The 21,967-nt window shown below is 52.2% G+C and overlaps 1 protein-coding gene across 1 annotated transcript in view; it reads left to right on the forward strand.

Annotated features, from left to right (window-relative positions):
* The window catches only part of Flt4 (fms related receptor tyrosine kinase 4), a 43,252-nt gene extending 22,169 nt beyond the window's left edge, over positions 1–21,083 (forward strand). Inside the window, exons 11-30 of the mRNA XM_051167611.1 lie at positions 930–1,056; positions 2,109–2,217; positions 3,058–3,420; positions 3,737–3,883; positions 3,983–4,114; positions 4,254–4,360; positions 4,656–4,791; positions 5,271–5,375; positions 5,605–5,718; positions 5,897–5,985; positions 6,124–6,271; positions 6,687–6,781; positions 7,157–7,279; positions 8,641–8,752; positions 10,262–10,361; positions 11,843–11,948; positions 12,699–12,847; positions 14,397–14,517; positions 16,145–16,230; positions 20,719–21,083. Of these exons, the coding sequence (XP_051023568.1) occupies positions 930–1,056; positions 2,109–2,217; positions 3,058–3,420; positions 3,737–3,883; positions 3,983–4,114; positions 4,254–4,360; positions 4,656–4,791; positions 5,271–5,375; positions 5,605–5,718; positions 5,897–5,985; positions 6,124–6,271; positions 6,687–6,781; positions 7,157–7,279; positions 8,641–8,752; positions 10,262–10,361; positions 11,843–11,948; positions 12,699–12,847; positions 14,397–14,517; positions 16,145–16,230; positions 20,719–20,917 (2,668 nt within the window). The 3' untranslated portion in view covers positions 20,918–21,083. The remainder of the gene's footprint in view (positions 1–929; positions 1,057–2,108; positions 2,218–3,057; positions 3,421–3,736; positions 3,884–3,982; positions 4,115–4,253; positions 4,361–4,655; positions 4,792–5,270; positions 5,376–5,604; positions 5,719–5,896; positions 5,986–6,123; positions 6,272–6,686; positions 6,782–7,156; positions 7,280–8,640; positions 8,753–10,261; positions 10,362–11,842; positions 11,949–12,698; positions 12,848–14,396; positions 14,518–16,144; positions 16,231–20,718) is intronic.
* Positions 21,084–21,967: the final 884 nt, after the last annotated feature.

Raw genomic sequence — 21,967 nt, forward strand, 5'->3', positions numbered from 1 at the left:
CAAATGGAGCTGGGTGGGTGTGGTAGCATGTGCCCGCATCCCAACATCTATCTGGGAGGGAAGAGTATCAAAAAAAAAAAAAAAAATGATGGTCATCCTGGGTTACATAGTGAGCTCAAAGCCACAACAACAACAACAAAAGGGACAGAAGAACCTGGAAGAACAATCCGGGCAGAGACAAGTCAGGCACCCAAGGGAGGAGGGCGCCAACATTAGCAGGAACTTTAAAAGTATTAGGGAGCCAGAGAAGGGCATTCAGCAGCTAACTGACAGGTTTGCTGTTTAGCGAAAGGTTCTTACAGTTGCAAGTTAGGGAATGAACTCAGGCCTGGGCAGGAAAGGAGTCTAGCCCCACCTGCTGGCCTAGGGCCCAGGGCTCCGTAGCAATCAGTGGGGAGACTCAGAAGTGGCCTGAGACAGCCTGAGGAACTCAGGACTCTTCAAGGACTCTTGTGAAACACGGGGGCCCACAGGCTCACCCTGCTCCCTCCAACTTGGCCCCTTCTCGTGATCCACTATTATGCTCTGTGCCGAGTGACTGGGTCCTGCGATGCCCCCTCCGCACTCCTCAGATAGAGGCAGCCAAGATCTTGTCTTGTCCGGTACCAGCCCAGGACTGCCGCGCCTAGCATGCCTAGGAGAGAGAGGGAGAGGAGCTGGGATGGGGGTTCCTGGGGCAGAGTGGTGCCTTGCGGTCCTCCTGGGCCACATCCAAGGTGAGCTCTGCAGGAAGGCACACAGCAGAGGTCAGCCAGAGAGGTGCCTGTGTGAAGGAAGGATTGCAGAGCCATGACAGTGTTCCAGCCCCGAGTTGCCCTTGTTCCCAGGCCTGAGGGCTGTCTCTTACCCACTGTTGGGGGGAGGCAATGTTTGAGCTTAGGTCTTGCCTGTCCTTATTCCTAAACCGTGTCCCTCCTGGTGCACGGCAGCCGGAGGCGGCAGCAGCGGGACCGCATGCCACAGTGTCGAGACTGGAAGGAGGTGACTACTCAGGGTGCCGTGAACCCCATTGAGAGCCTGGACACCTGGACCGAGTTTGTGGAGGGGAAAAATAAGGTACAAACCATTTAGAGAGAAAGACCCAACACAGACAAGCCCTGGCAATGAGAGTAAGGAAAGTGCTCCCACCTGCTTGTGCTCAGTTCCCACCTGGCCTGCAGAGCTCTGGGGACTGCAGCTGACATGCAGGTGACTTTTCCTGCCCTCTCTGGACCTCAGCTACCCTGCCTGCCTGTGAGCCAGGCCTTTCTCAGACAAGGACGCTGAGATCCCAGAGAGCCCTCAGCTGCCCACAAGTTCCAAGGCTGGGAGGGGATGGGGCTGGGGGTTGACTAGGTCTCCATAGGAGGTTGGTGAGCTGCTGACCAGGAGGGGGAGGGGGGACTGAACAAAGGCACCCACTTCCTACAGTCACTTCCTGTTTTCCTACACACCTCCAGAGCCTCTTCCTGTTCCAGGCCTGGCCAGGAAGTGCCCAGCTTGGGGTTGGGGGGGAGGGGGTCTTTGGATGGTAGGCAGGGCCTATGGACCTCTCTCGTCCCCTATTTTTTTCAAACTTTGTGCTCCTTGAGGGCAGATTTTTTTTTTTAGACTCCTGGAACACCTCCACACATATACTTAGACACATCTCCTCCACTACCCTGGACCTTGAAGAAGTGTTGTATGCCTTCAGACTAATGCGGGCACATCACGAAGACCTCGAACAGTGACCAGCTACTGACCTTAGGCCACAATTCAGAAGTTGCTGGCCCTGATGTGAATTTACAGTCTGAATTTTAACCCTTGCTAAGACAGGCCCAGTTGCCAAACTGGCTTCTGACCCCTCAACAGGGCCACAGACTGAGACATGGCACAGTCCCCCTGGTCCTGCCTATGAGCCACTTTCAAGCCTCTGACACAGCCTAGGCCAGCTGTCCACACATTTTTTCTTGACATTTTTGAGGTGCTGCTTCTCTACTGCCAAAGACCCCATTGTTCCGGGCCGTCTCTAGACTTTGGTCATTGCCGGCACAAACCTCAGTTTCCCCATTGCTAGTGGGCACAGTGGCCTCTTTTGAGAGGGTGAGGATCGAGTAAGCAATGGAACCTTGTGCCTCTGTTCTGAGTAGACGGTGAGCAAGCTGGTGATCCAGGATGCCAATGTGTCAGCCATGTACAAGTGTGTGGTCTTCAACAAAGTGGGCCAGGACGAGCGGCTCATCTACTTCTATGTGACCAGTGAGTAACGAGATTGTCCCCAGGGAGTATCACTTCCCCTACGCAGGCCTGGGTGCCAGGAACGACTTCAGTGGGTTTCTGGTGACCATGGGAGCACCCAGCCCTTGGGACTACCACCACCATCACTCCAACACAGAGTGGAAGAGATAAGTTTAGGGATGCTCAGCCTATAGACTGGGTGCTGGTACAGTGGGATGGAATGGTACCCTCTCTGCCCTCAGCAGGGATAAATCCCACCCTTTCTCAATTTAGAATCCTGTGGTTCACGTGTGCATTTTACAGTAGAGAGAAGTTTCCATCGTTTATTCAGATCTGCAAATGGGTTAGTGGCCTCGAGAAAGCCAGGTGTCACAGGAGACACTTACTGGGTCCAGGAGTATGGATGAAGTCACCTGAAAGGGCAGATCGAAATCAGAAGACTGGAGCTGGCAGAAGCCCATAAAATCATCCCAAGGAAAAGCCAGGATCAGGGTGTGATCAGTAGCAAAACAAATCAGGGATCTCCCCGGGTCTGGGGATGAGAGCCTGGGGTCTGGACTCCTGAAGTGAGTGGGTGGGCAGCTCCCTGCTTGTGGCGACGCTAGAAGAGGCAGAAAAGTAGGCAAGCATAAGTCTAACTTCCAGAGGTGAGCCTGGCTTCCAAGAGGCCGTGGCTCCTTAGATCAAGGAGGAGAGAAAAGAAAGAAAGTGGGTTCCAGTCAGTGTGAAAACCTGGATACACACTACATACATCCTTGGTTGAGAACTGAGTGTGCTCCAAAGTCAGTGGTGAAGAGGGAGACCCACACTGCCGCAAGAAACACGGAGACAGTGTCACTGGGTTTCCCCTCTTCTCCTCAGCCATCCCGGACGGCTTCAGTATTGAATCAGAACCATCTGAGGATCCCTTAGAAGGCCAGTCGGTGCGCCTCAGCTGCCGGGCGGACAACTACACGTACGAGCATCTGCGCTGGTACCGGCTTAACCTCTCCACGTTGCACGACGCTCACGGGAACCCGCTACTGCTGGATTGCAAGAACGTCCACCTGTTTGCCACGCCCCTAGAGGCCAATTTAGAGGAGGCGGAGCCCGGGGCTCGCCACGCCACCCTCAGCTTGAATATTCCCCGAGTGGCGCCCGAGCACGAGGGTGACTACGTGTGTGAGGTGCAGGATAGGCGCAGCCAGGACAAGCACTGCCACAAGAAGTACCTGTCCGTGCAGGGTGAGGTGGGCGTGGCGAGCCAGAGAGGGCGGGGCCTCGTTTCTCAGGCTTTGCAGCTTCTACCTTTGCACCCGGTCCAGCAGAACCCTGAGTGGTCCCGTCACACGCCTGGGTCTTCAGACGCAGCCCTACTGCCCAACCTAACTGTAGAAATGCTCAGTCCTTGCGCTCAGTGCCTGAACTTTCAGCACCATGCCCACCCAACCTCTGCATGTGCCACTACCTCTATCCCAACTAACAGCCTGCACTGCCACATCCCATGGTACCCTTTTGGTTTCTGTGCCTTTATTTCGTTCCCTCTCCATCCCTGCCCTAGCCCTGGAAGCTCCTCGGCTCACACAGAACTTGACCGACCTCCTGGTGAATGTGAGTGACTCACTGGAGATGCGATGCCCGGTGGCCGGAGCACATGTGCCCAGTATTGTGTGGTACAAAGATGAAAGGCTCCTGGAAAAAGAGTCTGGTAGGGAATGTTGCCTTGTGTGGTGGGCGGGGTCCAGAGGTCTGCAAGGCCGATGTCCCTATGCCACTTGAGCTGGCACCTTCATCCTACCCCTTGCAGGAATTGATCTGGCAGACTCGAATCAGAGGCTGAGCATCCAGCGCGTGCGCGAGGAGGACGCGGGTCGTTATCTGTGCAGTGTATGCAATGCTAAGGGCTGCGTAAACTCCTCTGCCAGCGTGGCAGTGGAAGGTGTGTCCCCGCCTGGCCTCTGTTCGGGCCACCTCACACACCCAACTGGCGCGTTCTTGTAGCTGCTTAGTAAAATAGTACCCAAGTACTTCCTGTTGGATCTAAACCCCTTCTCATGCCCCGCTATCTACCCACCTAGGCTCTGAAGATAAAGGGAGCATGGAGATTGTGATACTTATTGGCACTGGTGTCATCGCTGTCTTCTTCTGGGTCCTCCTCCTGCTCATCTTCTGTAACATGAAAAGGGTGAGGGTCCTCCCCCTGCGGAGGTTCTCTCCTAACGGGGCTCCCTGTATCCCCAATCCAGGCTCATTCCAGCAAAGCCCTTAAGATTCCCATCCCGGTTCGCCTGTCAACTTCCTCCCCTGAGAATCCTCCCCATCCTTCCATGCTAGGCTCCAGACGGAGCAGAGGTTGCCTGTTGGTCTGTCCCCTCCTTGACTGAGAACCCATGAGCAAGTGCCATTTGTCCTAGACAAAATACATCCAAGCCACCGTGGTATGTCCAAATCAATGAGCTGTCTCCACCCCCACCCCCCAGCCTGCCCACGCAGACATCAAGACGGGCTACCTGTCTATCATCATGGACCCCGGGGAGGTGCCTCTGGAGGAGCAGTGTGAATACCTGTCCTATGACGCCAGCCAGTGGGAGTTCCCCAGGGAAAGGTTGCACCTTGGTGAGGCCAGCACCCAGCCTGCCCCGCCCAGCACGCACTGCCTGGCAGAGACGGCTTCAGCTGCCACCGGGTCAGGCAGTTAACAGAAATCCTCCCCGTTCTCAGAACTCATGCCAGGATGGCCCTCCTGGTCCCCACCTGGCCTGACCAGTTCCAGCTGGGCCTGAGTCCCCAAAAACCACAGCCAGGGCTCCCAGTTCCCAGGCCCCCGAGGTCATTTCCTGCTGCTCTGAGCAGGGTGGACCTGTCCCACCTGCCTGGAGAGGATGCTGGGGCCTTCCTGTCTGCCTCTCCTTTCGACTCTCCAGCTTTCCCTCCCTAAGACTCCACTCCCTGTCCCCTTCCTGTTTGGCAGAAGAGGCTTCCACTTTCCTCCTGCCTCAAGCTCTTGGGACAGGTCACCCCTGCTATCTATCCTTCTCCATCCTCAGCCCCCACCCCTGTACAACTCACCTGGAGCTAGCCCCCTACCTCCACAGGGAGAGTCCTAGGCCACGGGGCTTTTGGGAAGGTGGTGGAAGCCTCAGCTTTTGGCATCAACAAAGGCAGCAGCTGTGACACCGTGGCCGTGAAGATGCTGAAAGGTATGGATGGGGCTCACCGGTAGAAGGGGTTGTGCAGCTTGGGGAAGGTCAGGAGCGAACCCCCTACCTCTATAGGGTCAGCAGCATGTTCTAGGGACTCAGAGCAGCCCACACTCCCAGCACCAGCTCTGAGCATGGCTTTGCTAAATCAGTATCTAAGGAGATTTGAGCAGTGGGGGAAGTACCAGGACAAGTTTGGCATTGTGCTGTGCCCCTATGTCTCCTCCAGAGGGCGCTACTGCCAGCGAGCACCGTGCCCTGATGTCAGAGCTCAAGATCCTAATTCACATCGGTAACCATCTCAATGTGGTCAACCTTCTAGGGGCGTGCACCAAACCCAACGGTATGGAAATGAGATACTCTGGACACTGGCACTCTCACTACGGGTGGGAGGAGCCGTAAGGGTCCTGGGGTGGGCTTGTGTTGGAATCTGGCAGGGAGCAGGAAAGATGGACCACAGGAGGCAGAAGCTGAGCAGCTGGCATCACCGAGTGCCTGGCTTCTGCTCCGTGTTGCTCTAGGCCCTCTCATGGTGATCGTGGAGTTTTGCAAGTACGGCAACCTCTCCAACTTCTTGCGTGCCAAGCGGGAGGCATTCAGCCCCTACGCGGTAAGTCAGCATCCCAGCCTGTTTCAGGAGTGCAGTTGGAGAATGGTGGGCACCAGGTTGGCTGGGGATGGAAGTCCGAGGCGCCACTGGGGCGGGAGGCGGCCTACCTTGGACCAGTTTTACACTTTCCTTTGGCAGGAGAAGTCTCCGGAGCAACGCAGGCGCTTCCGCGCGATGGTAGAAGGAGCCAAGGCTGATCGGAGGAGACCTGGAAGCAGCGACAGGGCTCTGTTCACAAGGCTCCTGGGCAAAGGAGGTGCGAGACGGGCCCCCCTTGTCCAAGAAGGTAAGAGTCTAGCTTCCGCTTGCCAGGAAAGCCTCTTGATTGGCACCCAGAAACAACCTAACCTGTGGCCCTCTGTGCCCGGGCTTCTACGGGAGAATTGTAATGCGCTCTGCTTTAGAGAGGAAGACACCCCAAGGGCAGTAAATGAAATTTAACTTGGGTATCACAGGATAAACAGCAGTACATTGCAGATAGGGTCAGGGAAGGGTACAGAAGTAAATAGCAGGTGCAAAAGTGGGTGCCCCAGAGAGCATGAAGGTAACAGGTATAAACAGGGTGCGCAGTGTCTGGAGTCTCAGGGGTCTGGCCAGGAGAGCTGTGGTCAGGGTTGGGTGCACAGATGTTAAACTTCGGAGCTGAGATGGAAGGTAAACTCTGGTCCAGGCTCCCCCTGAGCTCCCCTCCTTCTGTGCAGCTGAGGACCTATGGTTAAGCCCACTGACCATGGAAGACCTTGTCTGCTACAGCTTTCAGGTGGCCCGGGGAATGGAGTTCCTGGCTTCCCGCAAGGTAGGTCCCCCAAACCTTACCAGGTCCTTTTCAGAAGAGAAGGGTACACACCCTTTGGCATAGATATGCCCAGTTGTCATTTTACTCTGCTTGTCGGCTTCAGTTTCACTTCTGATTTGTCCCATTTTCGGAGGAAACTCAGCCCAAAGTGAGGAATACACTTGCCCCAGGTCTCCAAGCTAAGCCATGGCCATGGAACCAGCCTGGCCTGGCTCGCTAACTCACTGCACTGTTCTCAGTTCCATGGGTCCTCTGCCATTAATCTCTCTCCAGGCAGGGCAAGGTACACCCTAGGGCACCTCGGAGCCCTGGGATAAGATGTCGCCCAGGGCGTTGAAGCTAAACTCATTGCCACCTCCATTTCTTCACCCCTAGTGCATTCACAGAGACCTGGCTGCTCGGAACATCTTACTGTCAGAGAATGACATAGTGAAGATCTGCGACTTTGGCCTTGCTCGGGACATCTACAAAGACCCTGACTATGTCCGAAAAGGCAGTGTGAGTGCAAGCCATGAGGAACAGGGCATGTAGGCTGGATGGGGAGAATGAGACCACAGACCAATCCTGGCTCAGAGGGACAGGAACTCTTGAGTCTGCCAGGCTGTGCCCAGCTACAGGGAGACTTGCTGTTCCTCGGAGCTCAGCAGGTGTGCTGGTCACGTGTCTTATTGTTGTGATGAATGAAACATGTGACAAAATCAACATCCAGTACGGGGTAGCATAGATGGTGTAGTTTCCGGAAGGGGAGGCTGCTGCCCATAGGGTGTCAGTCAAGAAAGAGGGAATAATGAATGCTGTACTCAGCTCAGCATGGCTTCCGTTTCCCTATGTCTGCCTGGCTTTTCTCCTCTCTCTTCTTTTTCTCCTTCTATTCAGCTTGGGACCCAAGCACATTGACTAGTTCTGCCCATATTTAGGCTGGGTCTTTCTATCTCAATTACTGTATTCTAGCTAACCCCTCTCAGATAGGTCCAGAGACGGTGGCAGCGCTCCCTGCAGAGCTCAGAGAAGGGTGCTTGAATGAATGACCAGAGCTAAGTAAGGGGTTGTGCCATGGAAAGAAGATGGCTGGAGATAGAAAATGGTTAGCATCAGTCAGGGTGTGGTGTGATGACCACCTTGCCGAGTGACCACCCTACAGAAGGCTTTTGTCCTTCATGATGACTCACAGGTGTGGGAGGCAAATGCAGGTAGGGAGCAGGTGTGCATGTCTTGCCCAACCCCCAGGATGTCAGGAGAAGGCACTGGGAACACTGGGTTAGAGGCAGAGGCCAGTCTGGAAGGGCTCTCTGATGAGGGCATAAGACAAAGGAAGACAGATGGTGGGGAAGCATCTAAAAGCTTGAGGGAAGCCGGACATGGTGGCGCAGGCCTTTAATCCCAGCACTCAGGGAGGCAGAGGCAGGCAGATCTCCATGAGTTCAAGACCAGCCTGGACTAGAGAGGTCCAGGGCAGCCAAGGCTACATAGGGAAACCCTGTCTCGAAAAAAAAAAAGAAAGAAAGAAAAGAAAGAAAGAAAAAAGGGGAGTAGGAAGTAGGGAGAGAGGAGACAAAGGATGAAAATACCTGGACACAAAGGATAGCTGTTGGGAAGAGAGAGAAGGGGAAAATAAAAGGGGAAGAGAAGGGGAAGAGAAGAGGTAGAGGGAAGGAAGGAGGAGGGAGGAAAAGGGAAAGAGAGAGAGAGGAAAAGAGGGAGAGAGGGAGAGGGATGAGGAGAGGGAGAGCTGGGCACCCAGGACAACTACAGGGAGGAAACCTTCAATCTTCACAGAAGAAACTTGAAGTTGTGGGTGTCCTGGTGTCCAACCTTAGCCCTCTCTTCTCCACCTCGAGCATCTCTTTCTGCCCACACAGGCCCGACTGCCTCTGAAATGGATGGCCCCCGAGAGCATCTTTGATAAGGTGTACACCACACAGAGTGATGTGTGGTCCTTTGGAGTGCTGCTGTGGGAGATTTTCTCCCTGGGTGAGTAAAGAGCAAGGTGGCCATCCAGGAGAGAAGAGGGGGTGACTTGATCTCCCCCGGGGGCTGATCGCACAACGCTGTGCATGGATCTATTAACCCAGGGCCTTGTCACAGAGAGTCCACCCACTCACCTGTCTCAGCCCAGCCTGGCCCAGCTTTTTAGTGAACTTTGCCTCCAAAGGGGCCTCCCTTGGCAACACTTTGATGCTGCACAAGGCAAAACCTTGGTTTGCGTAGCAGCCTCTCCACTCACCATGGGTCCCTAAAGGGAGTTCAATACTCATTCAGTGTCTTGATCACTATTCTGTTGCTGTGGAGAGATGCCCTGACTAAGGCAAGTCTTACAAAAGAAAAAATTTAATTTGGGGTTTGCTTCCAGTTTTAGATGGCTAGCCCATTATTATCATGGCAGGGAACACAGCAGCACGAAGGCAGGCATGGCATTGGAGAAGCTACATCTTGGTCCTTAGGCAGCAGATGCAAAAAGAAACTGGGACCTGGTATGGGCTTTTAAACCCTCAGAGGCTACCTCACTGACACACCTCCTCCAATAAGGCCAGACTTCCTAACCCTTCAAATATTTCCCGTCTCTGGTTCCCAAGCATTCAAATATAGGAATGAGCCTTTGAGGGCAATTTTCACTTGAACCAGCACATCCAGTCACACGTGCTTACACAAGCCCCACATGGAAGCAGGCCCCATGAAGGGTAGAAGGGACAGTGAACAAAGCATGTCACCAAATGGCAGCCACAATAAACACTGTTACTAAAAACAGGTGCAGGAAGATTCAAGACAGTCCCGGGGGCCCTGGGCTGCTGGGTGAGCCAAAGGGAACAGGAAGGAGCTGGACCACATAAAGAGGGGCTAGAGAACAGCTCTGTGGGCTTAGAGTGTCATCAGGACACTCGATCGCTAGCAACCCAATCCACATATAAATGATTAGAGAGGTGGGGTAGAGGCAGGTAGCCCAGGAGGAACAAGGGGACACCAGGCCAGTGGTCTTCATGACTTGGAAGTAGCAAATTGCAGGCAGGATGATCAGGAGACGTAGACAGACTTTGTTGAACAGGTTCTGTAAGGCTGCATGCCCGTCCTAGGAATCAGCCCCCCAAATGCACATTGACTATGTGGATGCTCATGGTACCCTACCAGAATCTGGGGCTGGCATCTTCTTGGCTATTCTAGAAGCCAACAATACCTAGTGATTCTCCTGTCTCTGCCCTGCTTGAATCTGGGGTCACAGGCACATGCCAGCTTCCCAGCTTGTTACATAGGTGTTGGGATCAGAACTCTGGCTAACTGCTGAGATATATCCCCAGACCCATTCAGCTTCCTTTAATTATATGAAGGACTAGAATGGGGAAGAAAGGAGCTAGCAGCTAGCCCAGCCTCTGGGTAGAGACATCATACTGACACTGGTAGCAGTGAAGAGAAGAGGAAGGGACACGATAGGCTAGGTTGAACAAAGGGCAGCTCCCCAGACACCCCCCACTGCCTCTCTTCCATCAGGGGCCTCTCCATACCCTGGGGTACAGATCAACGAGGAGTTCTGCCAGCGGCTGAAGGATGGCACGAGAATGAGGGCCCCAGAGCTGGCCACGCCTGCCATGTGAGTCTCCTGGCTGGCCACTCAATCGTTGGGGGCCAGGCACCGAGAGAGAAGTGTGGGGTCTTGGGGAATGGGGGAGTAGAAGTCTGTGTCCATGGAGAACAGCATCGGGGCAGGCAAGGGGATGCTCAGGGGAAGAGGGTCATGAAGTTGTGGGGAAAAGGATGGTACACAAGCCCAGGAAGGAGAGCAGGCAGGCGCGAGATGGCACAGGGGCATAGCATACGTGGCTGTCACTGTCTCACTTCAACACTGATCCATCCATTCTATCCACTAACATGCCCCACAATCCTGGACCTCACTACTGTGCCCTTCCCTGGAAATCCAGAGCCCGTAAAGCAGGCCAGGCCCCAGGAGGACACCACACACACTCTGAGAGCACCTGATGAGCACTAGAAAGTCAGGTGATCGGGAGAAGAGAGAACATTGAGGTGACACTGGAAGGACTGAAGACAGGACTAAGAATGATAAGGGACAGGCGGCATTACATCTGAAGTGGAAACCACAAAGTATGAGGGACAGAAATGTAGTCCATTGTGTTCCTATGACATACTGGACACAGGACGCTTTCTAAGGAAAAAAGAGTGTTTGCTCAGCTCAGTTTTGAAGGTTCAAAAGAAGATATCTCTCCCTGTCTACTCAGCTCTGCTGAGCTGACAGCCCTTCTGTCTGCATCGTGGTAGCGCAGATGGCAGCAAGCACAGAGCACATGAAAAGGACAGATCACACAGTAAGACAGGAAGCAAGGGCCCACCCCTCAAGACCAGCACTAACCCACTCATAAGCCCCCTTGATCCTGCAGTGTAGTAAGAATTCTGGAATTTTGGTTCCTTTAAAAAGCACAGAAATAATATAAGAATATGTTTTTGTTCTAATACCAGGTGTGGGGATATAGGGCTGCTTTGCAGCAGCTGACTATGATTTGCCTCGTGCTCTAGCAGAGACATGGCTTTTCCAGCTGTAGATAGTGTCTGGGAATGTGTGACATTTGGAATTCTGGGAATTTTTCAGAGGGTATATGAATGCCAGCTAGGTGGTCTATAGGAGGGTATATAAAAGCCCTGATAGGTGGGGTTGGGGGTTGGTGGTCGTTGGGGGTGAAGGGTTGCCTGCAATTTGTTAGTAGCCATGCTCAAAGAAGAAACAAGAAAAAAAAATTAGATTCAAGGATCTATATATATCTCTCCTCCCCTCTACCTTTCTTTCTCACCTATCTAGTGATAGGGGGTGAAACTGGGGGCATAAAAGGTGGGAAAAAGAAGAACCCACAAAGTAGCAAAGGGCCATGCACTGCAGTGGGCCTCATCTCTGAAAGGCCCGTCACCTCAGTAGTGTTCAACCTCTGGGTTGAACTCCCATCACATGAATCTTAGGGGGACACGCTGCCTATCCAAACGGCCATAGTGGTCCAGGGGATACAGGCTGGTAGGAGGGTCACAGTGCACTCAGACCACAGGTCAGCAGCCACCTGTACCCCACAGACGCCACATCATGCAGAGTTGCTGGTCTGGAGACCCTAAAGCGAGGCCTGCTTTCACTGAGCTAGTGGAGATCTTGGGGGACCTGCTTCAGGGCGGAAGCTGGCAGGTGAGCTCCATCTTTGTCCTGTTCGGCTACAACCCACGGCCCTGTCCTGGCTCCCTGCCTTGTCTGTCTTTCCAAGCCCCTCTAAGCCCTAGTCACCTGTCGCTACTAAGCAAGGGTCACACGTGTCTGGGCCTGTCCTCCCACTACTCACAACTCCATCTCACTCCGCATGAAACTGGACAAACACCATTCGTGTCTTCTCTAGCCACAGGTACAGATGGCCAGGGGTCATCTTTGCCCACAAGGAACCCCAGGCTGGTCCACACTGAGCCTGCAAGGCAAAGCTGTCCTCAAAACGATAGTAGTACATGCTTTTATACATGCCTTTGCCTCCTAGCACCCACTGAGTACCAAAACACTGGACTTGTACATCCTCCGTGCCTCCCTTCCCAGAGGTACTTCCTTATGGTAGCAGCTTGGGGCCGGTACCTCATGCTCTAGGAGCTGAATTAAGGATGCCCAGTGAGGCCCATCCTATCCTACTTTGCCCGGACCTGGAAGGGCTGTTGGAAGAACTGAACAAGGCCAGCTCAGCAGGCATTTAGCAACCTCTGTGCTTGGCCTTCTGTGAGCATTAAAGTATTCTGGGGCCCGGTGTGGCCTCACTTAATTCTCAGAGCACTCAACCACACACAGCCCATCCTGACCGTGTGGCCCAGGTCAGGACCACAGTAGTCCTGGGTGTAGCTTAAGACTGAGGGCGGGCTTGTGGTAGCCTCTGACCCTGGAAACTTCTCCCGTTTCTGCCAGGAAGAGGAAGAGGAGTGCATAGCCCTGCACAGCTCTCGGAGTTCAGAGGAGGGTGGCTTCATGCAGGCGTCCACCACAGCTCTGCACATCACCGAAGCTGATGCTGAGAGTAGTCCATCCAGCGTGCATTGCCACAGCCTGGCAGCCAGGTCAGTTTCCTTCTCCCCAGGTCTGGGAATGGGTCTGGTGGTGACAGCCATTTGGAGATGACATATTTTATGAGTCCTCGAGGAAAGCAACTTAACAGTGATACCAGAGATCTCTTCCCGTGAGCATCTTAGTCTACCGTAACAAAATACCTGGGGCTGAGTACTTTATAAAGAAAAGAGGTCCGTTCAGAGTTCGCGTCAGTGGAGATTCAAGAACATGGTGTCAGCATTTGCTTATCTCTGGGATAGTATTATGGCAGATGGCATCATGATAGCAGAAGCACATGAATAAGAAAGCATATCCTAAGCCAGGCGTGGTAACTCACTCCTTTAATCCCAGCACTCAGGAGGCAGAGGCAGGTGGATCTCTGTGAGTTCGAGGCCAGCCTGGTCTACAAAGGGAGTCCAGGACAACCAAGGCTATACAGAGAAACTCTATCTCAGAAAGCATATCCTCCAAAAAACAGAAAGAAAGCATATAGTAAGAACTGAAAGCAGAGGAAGTCAGAGCCCCTTGCCATTCTTTTTTACAGTATCTCTTAAAAACTAACCAGGGTCCCAAGAGAACTTTATTAGTCCTTTCTGAGGCTGGTGTTCCCATGCACTAGGCCCCACCTCAGTGCCCGACACAGGGGATGTAGCTTCCAGCACACGGTCCTTGAAGACACACTCTAGCCATGTACAAAGCACAGCAACTGGCCTCCTCCAATTCTCTGTGCCTCTGTCTCCTTTACCACACTCTCAAAGGAGCACCCACCTTGAGCACTTTTCCTTTGGGGACACAAAGTAGAGTAGACCGGGTTTGGGCCAGGACCCTTCCTGGGGTGCAATGGCTGTTTTGTTTCCAGAAAAATGTCCCCAGGACCCCTGGCAAGGCCCTAAGGGCAGTGAGACCACACACTACCATACTTAGGAGTGAAACAGCCTATGTCTAGAATTTTGGAGCCAAAGTCTCTTACCCTTGGTGGTTTACACCCCTAGTGTGTTGCACCATCCGTGTTCTCAGCAGCATGACAGAGAGGCTGGGGTTCTAGGGTTTCTGTCCCACGTGTATCTTCTGTCCCTTGTACCCAGGGCACTGGCATGCCTTGGGACAGAACAGCAAGCTGGCCCTTGCCAGGCTGCTGCCACCATGCCCCCAACACTCCATGCTCACTGACACTTGTGCACACACATGCATATGTGGGCAGGCCAGCTAGCGGTTAACAGCAAGAAGATGGCCATCCTGAGAAGAAAGCCATACCTGCCTCTCAGCTCCATGCCACGCTCAGCTTGGGGGTAACTACCCCACTCTCCCTCCTCTGCAGAGCCCCAGCAATGGGCTCAGAGTCTCCTGTACAGGAGAGACAGTGCAGTGCAGGGAAGGAGCAGGGAGGGCCATGCAATGGACCCCACAGTGGGATCTGAGGACCAGTGCAGACTCTGGACTCAGGCCCTACCCATACTCTGCCTCTAGCTCGAAGGCCTTTCTGGGTGGGGAAAGAAGCAGCCTGAAAGGTGAGGGGGGCTCTGAGTTAGTTCATCAGAACCTTCTGCGTCCTCCCGACAGATATTATAACTGCGTGTCCTTTCCTGGGTGCCTGACCAGAGGGATTCAGACGCCAGGTTCCTCCAGGATGAAGACGTTCGAAGAATTCCCCATGACTCCTACAACTTACAAAGCCTCGGTGGTAAGGGGAGGTGAAGGGAGGTGGGGTGTGCACCATAGATGGGACCAAGGACAGCTCAGAGGTGGGGAACAGTGACAGGAAGGCAAGCAAGACTTCTAAAACTTTGTTTAATTTTTATTACAGTGTAAATTGCACATATTAACGGATGCAATGACACTTCAAGTCATGCATCTAAGATACACTAATAAAACCCAGCCTCCCTTTGTCCATCTCCTCTCCGTCTTTGCAACCTCTATTAATGGCTGTTCTACTTCCAGGTCAACCATTTTTTTAGCTTCTACATGAGAGAATATGCCGTACTCACCTTTCCGTGTCCGCCTATTTCACTTCCCTCAGATTCTGTTCATTTCCTGCAAACAGTGTTTTATTCTTCTCTGGGGCCGAATAAAACCCCATTGTGTACACATCGTCCTGTGCCATCCCCTGCTGACGGCACCTAGGCTAGCAGTCGTTTACCTACTGAGTCATGCCACAGTACACGGGCAGGGAGGCGGCTCCTCGGGGGAAGTCCTTGAAAACATCAAATCCAGGGAACAAGTTAAGTTCCTTTGCATCTTTGAGTGCTCACTCGCTCGCCGCTCACTCACTCGCTCACTCAAAGCCGTCCTCTCTCGGCTGTTGGTCATTCTCACACGTGGCCTCCCTGCCTGTTTTACCCCAACAGCAGAGAAACCATGGTTTTTAAAGAGGAGATGGGGAGAGAGGGAGGGAGGGAAAGGGGCTGGGAAGAGAGAACTCAGAACCGGTGAGACAGCTCAGTGGGTGAACCTACAACCTGAGTTCAATCTCCAAACCCCACATGGTAGAAGATAGTTGACACCCTCAACTGGCCTCCAGACATGCATTGTGGCATGAGTGTATATTCATATATGTGCATTTTTGTGAATGTTAAAGAGAGAGAGAGCTCACGTGCCATCAGCCTGGGCACCACAGATAACCCTGTAGAGCATAAGTGTCCCTGAAAGAGGCTGTGGTGTGGAGAGCAGGAAGCTTGCAGGGGTCCAGTCAGCTGTGGACACCTTGCGCCCTCAGATCAGGTCACATGCAGTGAAGCTCTCTGTGAGGCTCAGCAGTAGTGCCCACTAGTAAATAAGTGATAAGACTGAGTGCTGAGGCTGGGCTCTGGTGGCCAATGGCTCCAACCTCAGATCTAAGTCCATTTGGAATGGGCCATGGATCCTGGACCCAGTCAGGGAGCTGTGGCCAGAAGAGGGTGGATGAAGAGGCCATCAGGGAGTGGCCCTTGAGCAGACAACAGCTACCTACGCACACATCTCTATTTGGGACAACTCTGAGATTCTAGTTCCTGCCGCTTAGGGGACTCAGAGTGATGAGCACATGCTTAGCCTATTGTTTTTCAATCTGGAGGGTCCCACGGGCCAGACACAGCTCCACCCTCCAGGCCTCCACCTCTCAGGCCACAGTTTTTCCCTTCATGTCAGATATTTGGCACCTCCGCACACTCTGACGAACCAGAAACACTCACCTAGCTCAGTTCCCGTGGGTACAAGTATAAAGCCAGCAAGACTCAGCTTCCTAGACACCTGACCGACCGGGCTGGGACGCAGCTGCCCTGCAGGAAAGCCGCATGTGTGGTCCACAGGCTCAGCCGGTTCTCTCCCCACAGGATAACCAGACAGACAGCGGGATGGTGCTGGCCTCAGAAGAGTTTGAGCAGATCGAAAGCAGGCATAGGCAAGAAGACAGCTTCAGGTAAGGGCCTCCAAAAGTGGGCGTGCCATCCTCAGGAGGGTCCTGAGTGGGAGCCCACTGAGGCAGCCAGGGCCCGGTGGTGCTCTTGGACTCTTACCCAAGAGGTTTTTGCGCTTTCCTGTGATCTTTGTGTGTTCAAAGTGAGTGTCTCTGAGGCACAAATCACTGCCCCATCCAGTGCTGTGCCCCACGACCCACACTTCCGTGTACCACCAAAGGGGACAATGACTGCCATGGAAACTCAGATCTCCATTCACCCTTAAAGGAAAGAAAACAAAACAGGCCAGGAGCAGGGGCACGCACCTTCAATCCCAACAGTCAGGGAGGCAGAGGCAGGTAGATCTCTGTGAGTTCAAGGCCAGCCTGCTCTACAAAGTGAGCCCGGGACAGCCAAGGCTACACAGAGAAACCCTGTATCAAAAAAACAAGCAAAACCAGTTTCTTGAGGAGCCAGAATGAAGCACTCAGCTCATGCCTGTGACGCACCTGAGGGAGTCTCTTCTGTGCATGTCTGTGTATCTGTGTGTGTGTGTGTGTGTGTGTGTGAGTGTGTGTATGTCTCTGTATCTGTGTGTCTGCATGTGTGTATGTCTGTGTGTCTCTGTGTGTATCTGTGTGTGTGCCTGTGTCTGTGTCTGTGTGTGTGTATCTGTGTGTCTATGTATGTATGTATGTATGTATGTATGTATCTCTGTCTGTGTGTCTGTATATGTGTATGTCTGTGTATCTGTGTGTGTGCCTGTACCTGTGTGTGTGTATGTTTGTGTCTATGTGTCTTTGTGTGTGTATCTGTGTCTGTGTGTCTGTGTATGTATGTATCTGTGTCTATGTATATATATGTTTGTGTCTATTTGTCTGTATATGTATATGTCTGTGTGTCTTTGTGTGTGCCTGTGTCTGTGTCTGTATGTCTGTGTGTGTATCTGTGTGTGTGTACCTGTGTGTGTCTGTGTATCTATGTGTGTCTGTGTGTATATTTGTTTTTGTGTCTGTGTGTGTGTCTGTATGTGTCTGTGTGTTCTTGAAATATCATGCTGACCATAGCCAAGCCTGAGCCACAGCAGGTGAGTAAGCTGGGGACTGTGCCATAAAAGCAATATGCCACTCAGACAGTAAACAACGGAGAAAGCTAAGCCCTAACAGAGGAGAGGAGCAAAGATCTTGGCGCAAGTGTGAGACCCCAGAGGCAGCCATCTTGGGAAGGTATTGCTTCTGACAGGGCAGTGAGCCGGAAGGAATTGCAACTTGGTGGTGAGGAAAGAAAAGTTCTAGAAGATAATGCATGCACAGGAGTAAAATAATGTCCATAAATCAGAGGAAGAGAGGGAGGGAAGAGAAGAAAAGGGAGGGGAGGAGAGAGCATTTGTTCATTGCAGAAACTGCACCTCATTTGAACAGCAGCAGAGGGCGCTACTGTTCGCACAGGTTTCCCTGCAGCCGCATCTTGAGGAGCTATTAAGTGGGCAGGTGTCTTCATCTGGCTCCCGAATATTCTCCAAACTCTTGGGCAAACAGTTGATGGGGAGGAGTCTACAGGGAGGAAGAGGGAAACCAGGTCCTTCCCACCTGTTTTAACCGTTGGGCCACACTCTTCCCGAGGGGAGTCAACTGTTCCTTACTTCCAGCTGCATCATCTTTTCAAGTGGTCAATCAGGGTGCAGCCCCACACTCTGCAGAGCCTCATCCCTCCAAGCCTATGAGGCGGGCTTGCATTGAGCAGCCTGACTGCAGGAAAAGTGGCAGCTTGTCTGTTGGTGTTGGTGTAAAGCAGGACTGGGTGGGAGCTTTGGAAAGGATGTGATCAAGGGGACCTGAGGTGATTTCAAAGATGGGGTCTGAAATGACACTTCTGACTGAGGAGACCTAGGAAGCCACTGGTCTTAGTTTATCTCCCACTGCTCAAACAGAAAATGTGAGCCCGGGTGACTTAGAATGAGCAAAACTGTAGTTGACTTGTGTACCTGAGGGCTGAGAAGGCTGAATGCATGGGGCTGGGATCTTGAAGGGTCTGTTTGGTAGCGTGGTCTCACAGCAATGGTAAGAGTGGGGTGAAAAGGAATCCCAGTTTTTATGGCATCGGTTCATGTAATAGAATCACCTTGTCACAAAGCTATTGACAAACACACAGGACTGGCTTTCTGGCTTATGAAGCATGAACGATTCATTGAATTCATAACCTTTGCAGAGGCTAACCCTGCTACTTCTGATGTAGGAAATTCCAGCATAAGTAATCACAAAGGGAAAAACACTTTCTCTCTGTACGAAGTTACTGCAAATCTAAAACAGGAACACAGCAGGATGTTCAGTGGTTGAGAGCTCTTTCTGTCTTTGCAGAAGGCCCGGCTTTGTTTCCCAGCACCCTCATGGCAGCTCACATGCATTTGCAACTCTAGTTCCAGAGAGTCTGACGCCCTCTTCTGGCCCCTATGGGCACTTCACACACATGGTACATACACACTAAATAAAAATGAACACACCTTAAAAGTTGACATCAAACACAACGTGCCAACGAGAATAAAATATGTGAAGAAACAAGCATTGCCACCACACCAAAAATCAGACGTCTGATATCTCAGAATACAAATGGGCAATGTGAAGACAGAAAATGGCAACACATTAAAGAAAGGGAAAGATAAATTCTCTTTAAAATGAAGACCAGGGTACTCCAGGAACAATATAAATGGCCAGATGTATAACTGAAGAAATGAAAAGAACCAAGAAAATGAAGCTAACCCAAATAAAAAAGGATAAAAAGATCAGAAAAATAGGTGCAGAAGATGAGCAGGCGAAGTGTGGTATGCGTAAAATTAGAGCCCCTTAAAGAAAGTGTGGGGGAAAAAAAAGTGTGGGCAGTGCGTAAATTCCTGTTTGCCTTAAACTTCTGAGGCACGAACAAGCTCTTTTTTTTTTTTTTCCAAGTAAATAAAAGAAGACATGAGTCTACTTATTAGAAGTATGCCTGAGGGCTGGAGAGATGGCTCAGCAGTTCAGAGTTCTTACTGTTTTTCCAAAGGACCTGAGTTCTCTTCTGGCACCCACATGTGGCTGCTCTTAACTTCAGATAACTCCAGCTCCAGGGACTCTGATGCCCTCTTCTGACCTCTGAAGGCACTGTACCTTTAACATATAACACACACACACACACACACACACACACACACACACACACACATTAATTTAAAGTTTTGATTTTAAAAACTGAGTGTACCTAAATAGATGGACCTAGAAGGATAAACTCTGGGATATTTCCTATTAGAACAATTCAGTTTTTAAAAAATGTTCTGGGAACAGGAGATGGCTTAATAAATACAAGTACTTGCTCCCAGGCCCAGGGTCCCAAGTTCCAACCTCAAGACCCACATGGAAAGAGAAAGAGAACCGCGGGTTGTCTTATAATCTCCACACACACCCCTTTCTCTGTCTCTCTGTCTCTCTCTCTCTCTCTCTCTCTCTCTCTCTCTCACACACACACACACACACAATAAACAAATAAAAAAAAAAAAAAAAAAAAAGACCAAAAAAAAAAAAAAAAAAAAAAAAAAAAAAAAAAAAGACCAAGTTACTAACAATGAACTGCAGGTGAGCCACCACATCTGCCCGACTTTTGCTTTTACATGAGTTCTGGGAGTCCAAGCTCTGGACTCCCAGCAAGCACTTCGTCTATTGAGCCATTCCCCCAGCCCCAGAGCTAGAATTTCATCCCAAGAGTGACAGAAGGCTCTTGGAGGGAGTGGCAAGAGGGGGCCCCGATGTCACATCTAACTGAAGGGTCTCTCTCAACACCTTCCGGGGAGGAAAGTGAGAGATAGAGACATGTGCCAGGAGGAATTCCTCTGAGTCGACAGTGATGCTTACCTAAAGTAGGATCCTAGGTGTAGACACGTGTCAGTGGAGGCATTTTTAGATAGACTGGAGGGCCCCTGGATGGACTAACTATGAAGGCTGGGGGCAATCAGGGACCGCAGTCATGTGCTCGGCTTCAGCTAGCGAGAATACGGATGCCGTAGCTGTCTTGGGAGTCCACTGCTTCAGAGTGGGCAGTGATCAGGAAGGCAGTGTTATGCCTTAGATGCTTTATGGTAAGATAAGAAGAAAGTGGTGGGAAACCAAGCATCCTAACGAAGTAAGTATCAAAATTTCAAACAGGACTTTTCACTAAGGACCCTGCACCTCCCTGTAATGGGCAGCAGAGGGCGCGATTCTTTGCTAAAATATTCTCTGCTAAATTCACCTGCCCTGGGGGAATAGGTTCACTTGGCCTAAAGAAGCAGAGTTGAGGGGGCGAAGTTGGTCATTTCCATGGCCCTGAGTCCAAGCTTTGAGTAGGAAAATGCCCTTCTCTGATCAGACCTGTCGGCTGTCAAATCTGTGTGCGTCTCAAAGCCTCGAGGATACACCATGCTCCGCTTGTGTCTACTGATTCAAATCAAACCCTGACCCAGAGTCCTCTCACTTTGCTTATTAACATCATCTTCCTTGCCTTGGCAGCTGTAAAGATCCTGGCCAGCACATGGATATTCCCAGAGGGCACCCTGACCCCCAGGGGAGGCGTCGGCGGCCCACCCAAGGGTCACAAGGAGGCAAGGTGTTTTATAACAACGAGTATAGAGAGGTTGCCGAGCCATGTACAGAAGGCGACTGCTGCATGTCGGCTGGCCCCCACTTCTTCACTGACAGCAGCTACTAAGGAAACACACGGCAAGGCCTCCTGCCCCTTGCTGAAACCCGGAGCTGACAGCTGGGCTGGAGGGACGTCCCCAGCAGAGCAAGGCTGGAGGCCCAGGCTGGGAGGAGATGTTTTCAATCCCCCCCCGCCCCCCCCCACACACACACCCTCTACAGCCTCTCTAGCCAGGAAGTCAGATTCACACACAAGGGCTACCTTGAACTCGGCAGCATCCCAGGCAGTCATCCTCACCCCCCACGTTCAGTTGCCCCTGTAACTCAGCGTTCACAGACACTAGCTGTGGTGGAGTAAGCACCCTGGCAGAGAATCCTTCTCCGGCACCTACTTTCCTCGGCCCGGTGGGTGACAGGGTTCTCAAAAGGAAGGCATGCGTCTGAGAGTCACGCACGCGCAACGGATCGGATCGAGGTCGAGTTAGACCAGTGCCTCCACATCCTCGCCCAATGTGACCCCCTCCACCCACAGTCCCCAACTTCCAACTGTCTTCGGGCTTCTCCTGGCCCTCCAGAGGCTGAAGAGAGAAGACCGCGTTTCCATCTCAAAGCCTGGAAGGAGAGGGATGGAGGATGGGGTCCTCTAAACAGCTAAGTAGCTCACGGTGGCTGATCACAATGGAGCAACACCTCTGCCCCTGAGAGTTGAGAAGAACCATTTTTTATCAGGAGACTGGGTGCTGTGGTGAAGGATTTGCTCATCAAAGACACACGTGGGAGAGAAACCCCAACAACTGAAGGGTGGCCGTAACATGCCGGTCACCCCAGCTCTCTCCCTCTCTCCTGAAGGCTCCCAGGCTCCACCTGCCTCGCCGAGAACCTGAGAATCCAGCTGCTGTTCTCTTCCCTCTAAAGCCAGAATCTGATTATCTGTGGGTTCCAACAAGGAAAGGCTTTGGGGGGCAGCTGCCACAGTGGACTGCATGGCTGGGGAGGGGGCGCCACTCAGCCATCACTCCGTGTCCCCAGGCCCCTGCCTTCAATTTACCCTATACTTGTACCTGACACTGACACTTAAACTGCTCAAACCTTTCTCCTGAGAGTCCCCTCCAAGGAA

This window comes from Acomys russatus, chromosome 25 (genome assembly GCF_903995435.1).
Source record: "Acomys russatus chromosome 25, mAcoRus1.1, whole genome shotgun sequence".
Taxonomy (NCBI): domain Eukaryota; kingdom Metazoa; phylum Chordata; class Mammalia; order Rodentia; family Muridae; genus Acomys; species Acomys russatus.